General features: G+C 60.8%; 2 protein-coding genes across 2 annotated transcripts; one reads left to right on the top strand and one right to left on the bottom strand.

The window, feature by feature from the left end:
• Positions 1-525: 525 nt before the first annotated feature.
• PFN1 (profilin 1) lies at positions 526-3,321 on the bottom strand. Its single transcript, XM_058181397.1, has 3 exons — positions 2,984-3,321; positions 1,486-1,678; positions 526-984 (listed from the first exon to the last, which is right to left on the bottom strand). The coding sequence occupies exons 1-3, from the start codon at positions 3,113-3,115 to the stop codon at positions 887-889; spliced, it is 423 nt and encodes a 140-aa protein (XP_058037380.1). The 5' UTR covers positions 3,116-3,321; the 3' UTR covers positions 526-886.
• A 4,425-nt stretch (positions 3,322-7,746) lies between these two features.
• Positions 7,747-13,700, top strand: ENO3 (enolase 3). The gene is made up of 12 exons (XM_058181346.1): positions 7,747-7,817; positions 8,389-8,474; positions 8,554-8,649; positions 8,935-8,993; positions 9,393-9,462; positions 9,555-9,688; positions 9,896-10,118; positions 12,482-12,679; positions 12,764-12,965; positions 13,108-13,216; positions 13,306-13,364; positions 13,452-13,700. The coding sequence occupies exons 2-12, from the start codon at positions 8,390-8,392 to the stop codon at positions 13,519-13,521; spliced, it is 1,305 nt and encodes a 434-aa protein (XP_058037329.1). The 5' UTR covers positions 7,747-7,817; position 8,389; the 3' UTR covers positions 13,522-13,700.
• The last annotated feature ends 338 nt before the right edge of the window (positions 13,701-14,038 follow it).

Consider the following 14,038-nt stretch of genomic DNA (forward strand, 5'->3'; position numbering starts at 1 on the left):
ATGAACCAAGAATGAAACTGGTGTGAGTGAACTTGGAGAGAGAGGAGACAAAGCCCTCCAAGTGGGGGGGGGGAGGAAAAAGGATGCTAGTAAGCATGCAAGGGAAGGGGGGGGGCATGGCCACACACCTGGATTGGCTGCGTATTTGGGAGCAGTGTGGCTGCAGGAGGGCTCAATCCCAGGCGGCCAGATCAGCCGCACAAGAGGGCCAGAACAGAAATGCCAGGAATGCCATCCAAGGAGCTCCCGGTGCCAGGGAGCAAAACACCTCTGGCTCCTGGCTAGGGCCGGCTCTCCTTAGCCATCCGGCTTCTTTGAACTGACCACAGAGCGTGACCTGTTCTGCAGCCAGAGGCTGGAGGGCAGCTCCCCCATTGTCTGCACGAACAAGCAGGCTTCTGTCCCAGCCCCGATGGCTTCACCATTGTTTTCTAGGCCTGTTCTCTGGGGCAGGTCCAAGGGGATGGAGACCCGGGGATTGGGAGTGGTGGAAACACGCTTGCCGCGTTCAGAGAAACTCCCATGTTAGAATTCAATTCATTTTTATTTTTTCTTGTTCCAATATAGTTTTCTTCGTCAAAAAAGCTACACCTTGTAACAACCAGAAAATTTGGCAGCAATAAGGATTTGTGGTAGAAAAAAATGGCAAAAAAGAAATGGAGGGAAGGAGGAAGGTTTGGGGCAGAGTGGGGGCATTAGAAAAAAACAGGAGAAGCGGAGGAGGAAGAAGGAGAGGCCGTGAGCAGGAAAAGTTGGAATAAGCGGCGATCGTGTGCCGGGGTTGGTCCCGCAGTGGCAAGGCCGTGCGCCCCGGGGCGGTCGCTGCCGTCTTGGACATCCTCACACCGTTCCATCAGTAGTACCACAGATGGGACCAGCAGGCAGGTCAATACTGCGACCGCCGCAAGTGGTTGGCCATCTCGTAACACTTCTTGTTGATGCAGCCGCCGTGGATGCCCTCCTTGCCCATGACGAGCACGATTGCTGGGGGGGGGGGGGGAGAGAGAGAAGTGGTCAGTGGCAAAGCCAGGGAAGGGGGAGGCAAGAGATTCCTCCTTTTCCCCCAGGGAGCCCTCTGCCAAATACGGAAGATTAGAGCCGTTTCGTTTAGGGACCTACACAGATGTAGGGGGCAGCTGAGGGTCTAGAATGCGGCATTGATTTAAATAGGCAGGGAAAGGTAATGTGGGCAAACGGGGGGGGGGGGCGGCAATGGGCTCTGATCTCAGCTTTGGGGACCCCCCCCCCCCCCAGGGAACAACCCGGGTCTGGGAAGTCCATGCTCCTCTGCCCCCAACACAGGCTGGCCCTGAGCCAGACTTATGGCCTTTCTGGGCCCGAAGACAGGGGCTGCCTTAAACCACAGCTGTCTTCTCCCCTGCGCCCCCTCCCAACCCCTCACAGCTGCGGGCAGGGAAGGAATGCGGCCCCTCCCAGCAGGGAAAGCCGGGCAGCTGCGGGCGCCCCTCCCCCTCCCTGACTCACTCTTGTTGGTCATGGCGGCCGTGATGTTGTAGGTGGGGGCGCCGCCGGTGCTCTTTGTCCGCAGGTCCATGGTGCTCTCCCCGTCCATGTGCAGGTTGTCCCGGATGACGGAGCACTTCTGCCCGCCCAGCGTCAGCCCGTTCACGAAGAGGTTGCTGCGGTCCTTCCCCGTCAGCACGTTCACTTCCGCGGGCTGCAGGAGGGAACCGGGCGCGGGTCAATCCCCGAGGCCGCCGCCGCCGCTGCTCGGGCCTCCCCGCAATCCGAGGGGCTTCCGGGGCCTCCCCGCGAGGCGGCCTGACTTTCCCAGCCGGGCCCTCCCCGAAAGCAGAAGCGGCCCAGGCTGGGCGGCGGGCGACGGACGACTCGGGCTCCAAGGCCCGGAAGCTCCCCCGACAGCAGGCTGACGCCCCCCCCCGCCACCCCTTCCTCTGCCCCGAAGGAGGAGAGCCCCGGAGGCCGCGGGTTGCTGCCTTGCGCTGCTCCGGGCTCGGCGCCCGACACTAAGCGCCCCTCGGGGCTGCCGGAGCGCGACGGCCGGGCTTCCCCGCAAGCGGCCACGGGGCGGGAAGGTAGGCCCGGGAGCGCCAGGCAAAGGCCCGCGTGGGACCGGCCCTCCCCCCCCGGGGAGCGCGGCTTCGGGCCGGGAGAGCTCGGCGGGCCGGCGGGGCCCCATCCGGAGACGGCGAAGGGGCCGGGAAGCCCCCGAGGCGGCGGCGGCGGCGGCGAGACTTCCGGAGAGGAAGGCCGCTTCCATTCCCCCCCCTCACCGGGCCCTGGGAGAGGCTGTCTCGCCCCGAACCCCGCCAGGTTGCGAGGCCGCCCTCCGGCCGAGCCCTTCCGCGCCGGGCCCTCTCCTCCCCGCGGGAGGCTCGGAGCTCCGGAGACGCCCGAGAAGCGGAGGACGCGGCGCTTCCGGCCTCCCTTCCCCCCGCTCGCCCTTCCGCTAAGCCGGGTGACGGAGCGCCCCGGCCGCCCTTTCCTCGCCTGGCGCCGCCCGGGGAAGCTGCCGCCGAGGAAGGAGGGAAGGAGGGAAGGAGGGAGGGAGGGCCGCGGGGCTGCCCGGCTTCTCCCTGGCGCCGGGACCGGGGCACTCGGAGGGGCGAGCCGCGGCCTGGGGACGTGGCACCGGGGGAGGGGGGCGGGGAGCGCGGCCTGGGTCTCCCGCCCGTCCCGGGAAGCGCCCTGCAGGCGGCGGCGGAAGCGGCGAGGGGCGCCACATGCCCGCGGGGGGCGGGGCGGAGAGGGGCGCGGCAGGGAAGTTCGCTCCGGGGGCGCCCCCCGCCCTCCGCCCGACCCCCCCTCGCCGGGCCCGGCCGCCCCGAGCCGCCCCCGCCAGAGCCGGGCCGCAGAGCCGAGCGGGGCCCCGCGGGCGCCTCCGCTTCCCGGCAGGGGCACAAAGGCGGCCCGGCGGAGGCGCAGGCGGCGGAAGAGGAAGCGGAAGCGGCCGGGCCCTCGCCCGCCCTCCGGTCCCGCCGCCGCCGCCGCCGCCGCTCACCGTGATGCCGGCGAAGGTCTTGCCCGGGGCGGAGGCCCAGACGGAGGGCGCGTCCTTGTAGCCCACGATGGCCGCGTCCTGGCAGGTGTTGTCGGCCATCAGGCTGTCGATGTAGCAGCTCCAGCCGCTCATGGCCGCAGCGAGCGAGGCGCGACGGCTGGGGCGCCGGAGGAGCGGGGCGAGGCGGCGGGGGCGGCGGGCGGAGGAGCGGGGCCGGCGGGGGTCGCCGCGGGGCTTTCCTGGCGCGCCGGGCGAGGCGTCGGGGAGCAGCTCAGGAGCGGACTGCGCCGAGGACTGGAGGAGGCAGCCGAGCGCCCGACCAGGAGGAGGAGGAGGAGGAGGAGGAAGCGGGGGGCGGGGCCGCGCAGGCGCTCCTCCCCTCCATTCCTGGCGCTGGAGAGCGCGGCCCCCGGGCGGGGGGAGGGGGAGGGAGGGGGCGCCGGCGACTCCCGGCACAAAGCGCGACCCGCCGCCCCGGACTGGCTGCCCCGGGAGGCCGGGGAGGGGGCCCTTCGAGCGGCAGGGAGGCCTCGGGGCGGCCAGTTCTCTCGCGGCCGTGGGGGGCGCCTGGGGCCACGCGTGTCTCGCCTCCCGCACGAACCAGGGGCACGTCGGAACTGGGTTTCCGAATGAAAGCCGGCCGGGGGGAGGTTGTCCGGCGTTGCGAAAAGGCGCCCGGAGACTAAAGGCGGGCGAGGCGGTGGCCCTGCAAAGTTTCGCTTTCTCTATCGTGGGGGGAGGGAGGGAGAGGTAGGGCAATGCCGGAGCCTCCCCCGGGGCACGTGTGGTGGGGAGCACTTGGGAGGCAGGTGCTGCGCAGGCCCTCCCTGCTATGCCCACCAGGTCCCGAGTGGCTGGCAAAGATCCTCCCCACAGGATTTGTGGGACACTTTGCTACCAGGCTGGAGGCTTTCTTGGAGCCCAGAGGTTGTCTGCAGCCCCTCACGTCCCACTCTGCTAAGGAAGGGCGGGTCAGGGAGCTTCTGCAGGATCCTCTTGCTGGGCCTTACCCAGACCCAGGTGCTCCACCTCATTATCAGGCGAGGCCAGCCCCCTTCTTGCCCCCCTCAACTGCCCTCCTGCCTGAGGAAACCCCACCTGGCCATCCTATTTGCCACCAGCCTTCTGCAGTCCTAACTGAGGGCTCCTTGGTACTCTCTGAGCTGCTTCTGTTCTTGCAGACCTTTCATTGCCCAATCTAGGTAACATCATCAGAGTTGGCAGTAACATTTTGTAGCCCTGATGAGATAACCTAGTTGGCTCATGAAATGTCTGCAGGAAAAAAGAAACTGAGCTCAGAGATCACCAGGGATTCCCTTAATTCACCCCGAGCTACCTATATTCTCCTTTATTGGCAATCTTAACACAAGATCCTCAGCTGGACATTGATACTGGCTTAATTAAATGGTGACTTAGCAAACCTGGCTTAGGGGGAAGTTGGAGTGCAGCATGGCCTGTTTCTTCCCTGGGTACAAGAAGGGACTTTTGTGCCCCTCCCAGGAAGAGGGCTGCGACCTGTGATTTGCAGCTCCTGAATTCCCAGAAGGGGCAGGACTTCCCTGGCTCCCCAAAGGACCACCCCCCCCTCCGATGTAGACCTTGGGGTTTGACTCGTGGGGTGCAGTTCTGGACTTTTTCACCAAGTCTTTCTGGAAATGAACAAGCGGCGTTCACCAAATGTTGCCTGCCTCCTGGATAAAAACCACAAGCTGCTTGCATCAGTTACTGTGTTGGAGGCTCATTTCCGTTTAGCCGCCTGGCTTCGAGGCAGCATTTCAAAATGTCAAAGCCCAACAGCCCCACTGGAGGTGAGAGTGGAAACGTCCCTCCCGTGGGTATGAGCCTGCCGATCTGCTGATGCCCCTTTGCCCTTAACCTGCGGCCAGCTGGAGAAGGGCATGGCGGTGGTGCAGCAGGAAAGAGGCTGACTCTACCCCTCTCTGGCTGCTGGCAGGGCCCACTGCTGGCTGACAGCCCCATTGCCCAGCCTGCTGGTGCCTGGATTGCCTGGGTTCAAATCCTGGTTTTTGGTGGGGCCGCTGGAGACGGGCCTCCTTGCTGCAAAAGTGGGGGGAGGGGATCCAGAACTCAAGGACACCAGAAAGTGGATTGGGGTCTGGGGGATATGGGGAGTCCTGACCCCAGAGGAGCTGCTGCAAACTGCTGCAGTGGCGTCCTAGCAACAGGGAGGGGGCAAGGGCTGAGATGTCACAATGGGGGCTAGAATGGGGGGAACAGCTGATCCTGGGAGGCTTCACGTACAGGTCTCGAGGGCTGCAGGGAGGGGCAGCCGAAAAGGGGAAGAAGAGCAGAACGGCCAAGGACCACAAAGCCCAGCAGGTGAGTGTCACAAGGAACGGGACGGAGCCTCAGAAGGGGCCCAAAGAACAGGAACAAATCACCAGGTCAGCCCCCATAGCAGTTCCTTCTAGAAACTGCCAGACTCTGACTCATGCAGGAACTTTTGACATGCCTGTGGTTGCTTTGCTTAGAAGCACTAAGGTGGGTGGCACCAAGGCACAGGCCGGCCGCCTGGGCCTTGACTCTTAAGGGCACGTGGATCCCCCTGCCCGGGAGGAACAATGGCAGCCAGCAGGCCTTTGAACAGCCCAAAATAAAATAATGCCAAAAGCTAAAATCCGATACGAAGTTAAGAGGAAGAAAAATGAGCACAAACAGCAGCTCAAGCGGGGAGCATCAATTAAATGTTCAGTTTTGGAAATTCCCTACTGTTTCTCTATCCACCAATTTGAGGCAAACCTGGAACTTGGTCACCAAACTAAGTTTCAATAGCCAGCCACACACAGAAGGGGTGGGGGTGGGGGTGGGATGCATCCCAAAACTTGCAACCTAGAATTGTGGTGGGGGGGATTGAGCCAGGCAGGCGATGCCAGGGGAGACTTCATTGGCACAGGCCAGATTGCTCCAGGCAGGAGCTGAATGGCTGGGCAGGGGGCTTTAAGGGGGCAGCAGTGGCTGCCCCCTGGTGGTTGATGCAGGGCAGTGTGCTGGTGCCAGAAAGGATGGGGTGGGGCTCCTGGGGCCCTTTGCTCCTCCCAGGAGGCCTGGGCAGCATCTCCTCCTGGTTCTTTTCCAGCAGTCATTCAGCGACTTTCTGGGTAATGCCTGAGTGGGTGGGGCACAGGATAGTGGGGGCCCCCTCCCCGTTGCTTGCTCTGCCTTGCTCTCCTGACTGGTGCTGCCCTGGCTGAGCCGGTCAGGTCAGCTGATGGACTTTCCTTCAGCTGCAGGGGTGGGGGGGTGGACGGACGAGACCCTCCCACCTACCCCACCCCGCCCAAAGTTAGCTCTGAAACCAGCCGCAATTTCAGGAGCCACGAAACGACTCGCCTCCCAGGGAGGAAACTGGTTGCTGTCAGTCATCTTTCACGGAACCGGCTGGACGCCAAGGAGGGTTATAAGAATCACATTTATTTTATTTAACTTGTTTTTTAAAACAGCTCAGTTTTAAAAGACTCAAATTGTTCGTTCATATGAGATGACATAATTTGAAAAAGCTGAAATAAAAAATGTAACATAAAACAAGATGTTGCACTCTTGAGCAAAGACCTCTCACGATGGAATTGTTCTGCTTTCCCTTTGCACGCTTCAACCTCTTGAATGTGCAACACACACACACACACAGACACCCGGGGGGGGGGAAGGGCGGCTGATACCCTAGACCCCAAAGATCTGACCAGCGGCCGGGAGGCACAGAAGGGATCCTAGCCCCGGGGGTGGGGGGGCCGGAGAGGAGGGAGTAGGGGCTGGCTTGACGGGAGGCGTGAAAAAACACACACACACCCGCCTTCTTGTCAAGACCAAACTGAACAGGGGCCAGCAGAGGGCAGGCGGCTGCTCAACAGGGCAATGCTCGGGAGTGGGGTGCGTGGGGAGCAGTAAGATAGACTCAAGTGATCCAGTCCCGATTTGCAATCCTACAACTTTGGCCAGAGCATTGCAAATTTGTTTCCCCCCACCCCACACACAATCCAGAAGACTCGCAAAATGCCGAACCCCCCCCCCCCGCAGTACCTTCCAGCCCGCCTTGGAATCCAAACTCCAGCCATTGGCCTCCAAGCAGGGGGCGGAGACACCCCCCCCCCGTTTCTTCCCTCTGCAGCTCCCCCCTCATGTTTCTGTGTCCCTGCCCCACCTTTCCTTTGCCTTCCCCGAAGGGCCGCCTTCTGCTCTCTGCCCCAGACAGGCGGAAATGCACCCGGTGCAGCCCCTCTTCAGGCTCCCCGCCTCTCCCCCCCCATCCACAAAGAGGGGGGGGGGTCGGGAGGCATTCCTGGCTGAAAGCTGAGCGGCCGCGGCTCCTCAAGTTGCCGCCTGTCCTTTAAGCGGCTGCTTGGAGGGAGCCGCCGACCTTTCGCGTGGCTAAATTTAGACCAAGACGCTGGCCGGGCGCCCAGGGAGCGGCGCGAAGTCACCGGACGGGACCGGGGCCGCCTCGGGAGTGGGGGAGAGCCTCCGCCCCCCCCCCCGCAAGGCCGAGAGGGGTTCCCTTTCCCGCCCGAGGGCAGAAGGGTCTCGCCCCGCCGCCTGCCTGGTGTCCCCGACGGCCTGGGCTGAGCACCTTCGGAGCAGGCCAGCGCCAAAGCCGAGATGCCGGGCGGGAAGGCGGGGCTGCTTCGCCCGGGAGTGGTCGGGAGGCGGCCGCCTTCGGCAGGGCAGCCTCGCTCTGCCTTTGGCCGCCGCCTTTTGCCGATGGTCCCTAAGCCGCGGCCGGGGGGGCGGGCCTGACAGAGCCCATAAAGGCTACCGGTCGGCTCCGGTCACCCCCGCCACTGCCAGCAGCTCCGGTGCAGCCAGCCCCGATCCCGCGCAAGTGAGCCCTGGACCGGGGAGGGTGGTATCGGGGTGGGGGCGTGGAGGGGCAGGTCTGCAGGCAGCAGCACTCGCCTGCCCTGAGGTCTCTCCAGCGGGGTGGGGGACATAGCTGCACAGGGACCGGCTCCCAGCTCTGTTCTCCCAGTGGGAGCGGGCGCGGGGAGGGGGCGCAATTCTTGGCTGTGCAGACATTATTTGGGAGCCCCGCAGAGAAAGGCCCCCTCCTCCTCGCGCCTGTCCACTTGTGGCCTCCTGCAGGTCTTCTACATCCCACTGTGAGTGGGCCTTTACAGAACCCCCTCCCTGTTTGGGGGACCAGAGAGACCCTCCAGCATAGCCCTCGGCATCCCCCGCAGCTGCCCCTCGGAGGTCAGGCCCAGCTGGGCAGGAGGAAAAGCAAGGGCTGGGGGCTATTTTTAGTCTTGGCAGCTGTGCCCTTCCTTCCACCTCCGGGCCACCACCCACCCATCAGCACAGGGACCCAGCTGGCTCTTGGCTCCCCACAAATGGGGATGGGCAGCTGGAGGGGATCGACCCGCCACTCATGCCCGCCCTCGCTCACCCCGCAGGATGTCAATCCAGAAGATCCATGCCCGTGAAATCCTCGACTCCAGGGGGAACCCGACGGTGGAGGTGGACCTGCACACGGCCAAAGGTATCTGGAAGGGCAGGGGAGGAGGCGTGGATGCCCTCCTTTGCAAAAGATGGCCTACTGACCTGTCTCTCTCGGGCAGGTCGCTTCCGGGCTGCAGTGCCCAGTGGGGCATCTACCGGCATTTACGAAGCCCTGGAGCTGCGGGATGGAGACAAAGCCAGGTACCTGGGCAAAGGTAAGGGGAAAAATGGGAGAGGTGAGACTCCCCTCTCCAAAGCCTCTGTGGGGCTGGGCAACCCCCTTGGGGGGGGATGGGCAGAAGAAGGAAGAACAGAAGTGTGGCTCTGACAGAATGAAGCTGCCCTTATTGGAGGAAGGCAGAAGGAAATGGGGGGGACTGGTGCTCCCTCGGTGGGCATTCTCTGCCCATTCTCCCCTACAGGAACTCTTTGCCCTCCTGATGACCCTTGCCCATGCTCCTAATGACACGCCCCTTAATGCTGGTTACTTCTCCCCCCAGGGGTGTTGAAGGCCGTGGAGCACATCAACAAGACAATCGCCCCAGCCCTGATTGAGAAGGTGAGTGGGGGGGGAGGAGAACCGTCCGTCTGTCCTCTGCTGCATCCCTCCTAGACCTGACTGCTGGTGGCTTCCCAGCCCGTGGCAAACAGCCATCCTCACAGCCTCAGATGCTTTCCCTTGCTCTTCTAAAGAAGCAAGGCCCACCTCAGAGTGCCCCCTTGTTGATTCGGGGGAGGAAAATGTGACAGACACACACACACACACACACCCCAGCTTTCAGTGGGATTCTGTGTTTTCCAGATGAGAGTCTTTCAGGTGGGGGGTGGGGAACACTGCAGAGCTGCAGTCCCCTTCTGTCACCATTTCTCTTCCCAAAAGGGACTTTTTGCTAAAGTTTTGGTATGGCTCTACATTTTGGTATTTCCTGAAGATAATCCATTTTTCTTTCCTTGGCAGAAAATTAGCGTTGTTGAGCAGGAAAAGATCGACCGTGTCATGATTGAATTGGACGGAACGGAGAACAAATGTAAGTGGGGGATGCATAAGACCCCTCACAGTGCTCCCCCTCTTGCCCCGATGCTGGGCTGGAGCTCACCTCTGACCCTTTTGCCTTCACAGCCAAGTTTGGGGCCAATGCCATCCTGGGGGTCTCCCTTGCTGTGTGCAAGGCTGGGGCGGCTGAAAAGGGGGTCCCCCTCTACCGCCACATCGCGGATCTTGCTGGGAACAAGGAGCTCATCCTGCCAGTGCCTGTGAGTGGGCCAGACGGCGGGAGGGAGAGGAGGGGGCTCGGCAGCCTTAGCTCATGGGGCTATTGCAAGACAGGAGCTTCTGTGGGTCTCCCTGGGGGTGGAAAGGCTTCCCAAGAGCTGAGCTCTCTGCCAGGACATGGGGCAGACCCCCAGCTCTTCCGCAGCTAGTCCGAAGGGTAAGCACCTGCTCGCCCTCCCCTCAACCAGGCTTTCAACGTGATCAACGGGGGCTCCCACGCTGGGAACAAGCTGGCCATGCAGGAGTTCATGATTCTGCCGGTGGGGGCCAGCACCTTCAAGGAGGCCATGCGCATCGGGGCTGAGGTCTACCACAATCTGAAAGCCGTGATCAAGAACAAGTATGGGAAGGACGCCACCAATGTGGGGGACGAAGGCGGCTTCGCCCCCAACATCCTGGAGAACAATGAAGGTGAGGGGGCTGCAGAGGGAGGGAGGATATGTGGAGGCAGGCGTATCCCCCCTCTTACGACAGGCTGCTGTCAGCTGGATGCTGCTGCCACAAGGATTGTGTTACACACACACACACACACACACACACACCAACCACGCACCCCTTGGTCTTTGCATGCCAGAGCCAAATTACCTCGTGGGCTGTAACTGGAGCCTTGGCTGGGCGGGGATGCAGCCTTCATGGGATGGGAGAGCAGGTTGGAGCAAGGGTCAAGGGGGCCAGCCCCCTGCCTGTCTCCTGCCCTTTCACCCCTAACACAAGTAATTCATGTTTTGTAACATTACAAAAAAAGTAGTGCCAAACCAGGCGTGTGCAACTTTTAAGACCTGTGGACTTCAACTCCCAGAATTCCACAGCCAAATTCCAAAGCCAGTTTTGGAATTCTGGGAGTTGAAGTCCACAGAAAGTTGCAGCCAAATTCAGGAAAGCCTTTGCCTGAGCAGAGTAGGTGGAGAAAAGAGGAAGGCCATTTGTTCCCCAGGGGTGACAGAATCCTAGAGTTGGGAGGCTTCCCAGAAGTCATGAAGTCCCCCACTGTCAGCAGGGACCCCGACAGCCTCCTGTGGGTACGTGCCCTGAAGGGGATTAAACCTCCATCGTGGATTCATCATTTTCAGAACGAATCCTATTGAATGACCAGCTCCGCCTGCCCTCAGTTCCACTGCCGTCAGCCCTTCTTTAGTCCCGAGATAAAAAACAGATTTTGCCACCTTCTACCAAGGAGGTCGCAGGGGCAAAGAATTGAGAAAGATGCGTTTGCCCTTGGCAACCATCTCCCCTAATTGATGCTGGAGCGACTGACCAATGTCCAGAGGAGCTTCCCCCCCTCCAGCCTCTTGGGAGATTGGCTGTCCCGGCCTCTGGTGCATGCTCTGCTCCCAGGATGCCAGGAGCAGGATCTTGGCGCCTTGGCTGCAATCAATCCAGTCCTGGAAATCTGAACTCTCTTCAAGCCTTTCTGCCCTGATCAACTTTCTTTCCAGCTCCGGCCTTTGATTGGAGGGAAACTCAACCCTGGGGCTGGAGAAGCTGACCGGCTCTGCCTTGGTTCTCCTCCTCCTCAGTGTGGGCTCTGTCTCCACCAGATATTCAATAGGACCATTGATCTTTTCCCGGGTGGCTTTGGGGGGAAGCGGCTGTAGGCAAAGCACAAGCAAATGAGCCATCCAAGGCATGAACGAGGCACCCCTGTTGCTCTCCATGTGCTCTGCGCGTATGTCCTGCGTTCCGTGGGTCCTCCAGATCTGCCCCCTTTCTTCTCCGGGCTTCCTTGGCACCTTCCAGCCAGGACCTGCTTGACTCCCCTTTCCCTCCCGGCCTCTTCTCGCACCCTGTGAGCAATTCAATCTTCACTTGCAGCGATCAAATCCCCTCCCAAGTATTTCTTTCCTGACATTCAGGCTTTGGATGCAGTCCACATTCCTTGGGGGGGGGGCCTTCACCTCCCCTTCATAAGAAGCCCTTTTGCAACTTGCTTTTCTGCTTCTCTTGATATTCTCAGGTTTAACAGAATGAAAAAGGTGGGAGCCTTCCTTCTGCAGCACAATTTTTGCTTCTGTTCAGAAACGCACAACCCGACTCATTCTCAACCAACACCACAGCATCTACATACAGAAGCAGACACAATCACATCTTGAGACGACACATCTAGTATCAGCGACACACAACAATCCCTTGTGAATTTACTTGACTGTAAAACAACTAAGAACAGGTCCCGTCCCCCCCCCGGTCAATTTCTCAATGGAAGTGACCCATTCACCCCTTCTTTGGTTTCTTCCTGTCCATTTTCCACCTGGGGGCCACCCCAAAAATGCTCTCCTGGCACTCGAAGCGGCTTCTTGCTCTCGTTCCCTTGTTTGTTCGTCATACGCAAATCCCGTTTGTGTTTCTTTTGCCTCATGCAAATATGGGCTTAACCCACATATTCAAACCAGCTGAGGTTTTGCCTCTTAGAAGGATTTGTAGCTCAGGGTTCACTTGTGGGGCCCTCGGGGCCTTCCGGGCTCGGTGTTTTTCTCGCAGGCATTTCATTACCACACTAAGGAACATCATCAGCGCACCGATACATTACCTGCTTTGGGTAAAGAAACATCTTCAAGGGAACAACTGAGCTGGGGGAGCCCCAGACAGCCCACCTTCAGCCTCTTCTCAGATTTCGGCCACCAGCTGAAATGCAGCAGTTGCTTTCGCAAGGATTTGCCACCAGCTTCCCTGAGTGGCACACAGGCCGAGGGGGGGATTTAATGCAACCCAGACCCCCCTTTGCTTATACTAGGAGGGGTTCATTTCGCTGAGCCACTGGCTTCCCCTCCCCCCCACAGCCCTGGAGTTGCTCAAGAGCGCCATCGAGAAAGCCGGCTACCCAGACAAGATCGTGATCGGCATGGACGTGGCCGCCTCCGAGTTCTTCCGCAAAGGCAAATACGACCTGGACTTCAAGTCCCCCGACGACCCCAACCGCTACATCTCTGGGGAGAAGCTGGGTGAGCTTTACCAGAGCTTCATCAAGAACTACCCAGGTGAGGAGGGCGGAGGGGCTGGAAGGGGGGGGGTGCTCAGCCCGTAAAGGTATCGGGGTGCGACTCCTGGTGGCTCCCTTGCAGTGGTCTCCATTGAGGACCCCTTCGACCAGGACGACTGGGAGACCTGGAAGAAATTCCTGACTCAGGTGCAGATCCAGATTGTGGGGGACGACCTGACAGTGACCAACCCCAAGCGGATCCAGCAGGCGGTGGAGCAGAAGGCTTGCAACTGCCTCCTGCTCAAGGTTAACCAGATCGGCTCCGTCACCGAGTCCATCCAGGCGTGAGTTCCTTGCTGTCTGGGTGGGTGGGGAGGGGAGCCGGAGGCTCGGTCCCCTCTATATGCGGGGTGGGGGTCCCTCAGGGGTAGAGGTATCTCCAGGGTGATCTCCGGCTGCTTGCTCAGGTCCCCCCTTCTCTTCCAGCTGCAAGCTGGCCCAAAGCAACGGCTGGGGGGTGATGGTGAGCCACCGCTCTGGAGAGACCGAGGACACCTTCATTGCCGACCTGGTGGTGGGGCTCTGCACTGGGCAGGTGAGACACTGGCTGCCCCTCCGCTCCATCCTTCCAGGCCCCTGGGGGGGGCACTCGACCTCCTCCTAAAACAATCCCTCCATTTGTAGATCAAAACCGGAGCCCCCTGTCGCTCAGAGCGCCTGGCCAAGTACAACCAGCTGATGAGGTGAGGAGAGTAATCCCCCCACACCCCTATTCTCTTTTTGGGGGGCGGGTGGTCTCTGCTGCTAATGGCCTCTCTGCCTTTCCACAGGATCGAGGAAGAGCTGGCTGATAAAGCGCAGTTTGCCGGCCGCAAATTCCGGCACCCTCTGGCCAAGTGAGAGCTCCAGACCATGAGCGGGGTGGGGGGCTGAGGGGAACCGCCTCTCTGCCTGCCGAAACGGACCCCACCCTTTGAGGCCTGGTTTCTGTCTCTTATCACCTACAAAAGATCTGTGAAATCGCCCCAACTTCACCCTGGGGGGCTGAATAGAAAGGCTGCTGTGCCAACTACTTTGCACTTTGAGTGTGTTATTGTTGAGTGAAACTGACCGGGCTCCCCGCACCTGTGCCCACTTTCCTCCATGCCTGTTAGACATGCCTAAGGGTCCCACGTTCACCAGGCCAAGCTCAGATGGGCAGTCAGACCCAAAGCCCAGCTCCTGCCCTCCACCCCCCCAAGCCCTGAGCAAACACACAGGGCCCGGGCCTACCCCATGCCGCACAGCCTCCACAGCCTAATTTGAAGAGGTCTGGCTCCCCACTCATCTCAAGGTACAATGTGGGACCGACCTCGACCAGTTTCTCTTGCCTGAGCAAATTAAATCCTTCCCAAAGAATTGGAGGCAAACCGAGGAC

Source organism: Ahaetulla prasina, chromosome 4 (genome assembly GCF_028640845.1).
Source record: "Ahaetulla prasina isolate Xishuangbanna chromosome 4, ASM2864084v1, whole genome shotgun sequence".
NCBI classification, from domain to species: Eukaryota; Metazoa; Chordata; class Lepidosauria; order Squamata; family Colubridae; genus Ahaetulla; species Ahaetulla prasina.

What these genes read in the sequence shown, in the direction of transcription:
- PFN1 (XM_058181397.1), bottom strand. Translation starts at nt 3,115, where the DNA reads ATGAGCGGCTGGAGCTGCTACATCGACAGCCTGATGGCCGACAACACC. An exon ending in AGACCTTCGCCGGCATCACG is followed by an intron (nt 1,679 to 2,983) that starts GTGAGCGGCGGC and finishes TCCCTCCTGCAG; the next exon opens with CCCGCGGAAGTGAACGTGCT. An exon ending in GGCCGCCATGACCAACAAGA is followed by an intron (nt 985 to 1,485) that starts GTGAGTCAGGGA and finishes CCCCCCCCCCAG; the next exon opens with CAATCGTGCTCGTCATGGGC.
- ENO3 (XM_058181346.1), top strand. Translation starts at nt 8,390, where the DNA reads ATGTCAATCCAGAAGATCCATGCCCGTGAAATCCTCGACTCCAGGGGG. An exon ending in CTTCATCAAGAACTACCCAG is followed by an intron (nt 12,680 to 12,763) that starts GTGAGGAGGGCG and finishes GCTCCCTTGCAG; the next exon opens with TGGTCTCCATTGAGGACCCC. An exon ending in TGGGGCTCTGCACTGGGCAG is followed by an intron (nt 13,217 to 13,305) that starts GTGAGACACTGG and finishes CTCCATTTGTAG; the next exon opens with ATCAAAACCGGAGCCCCCTG.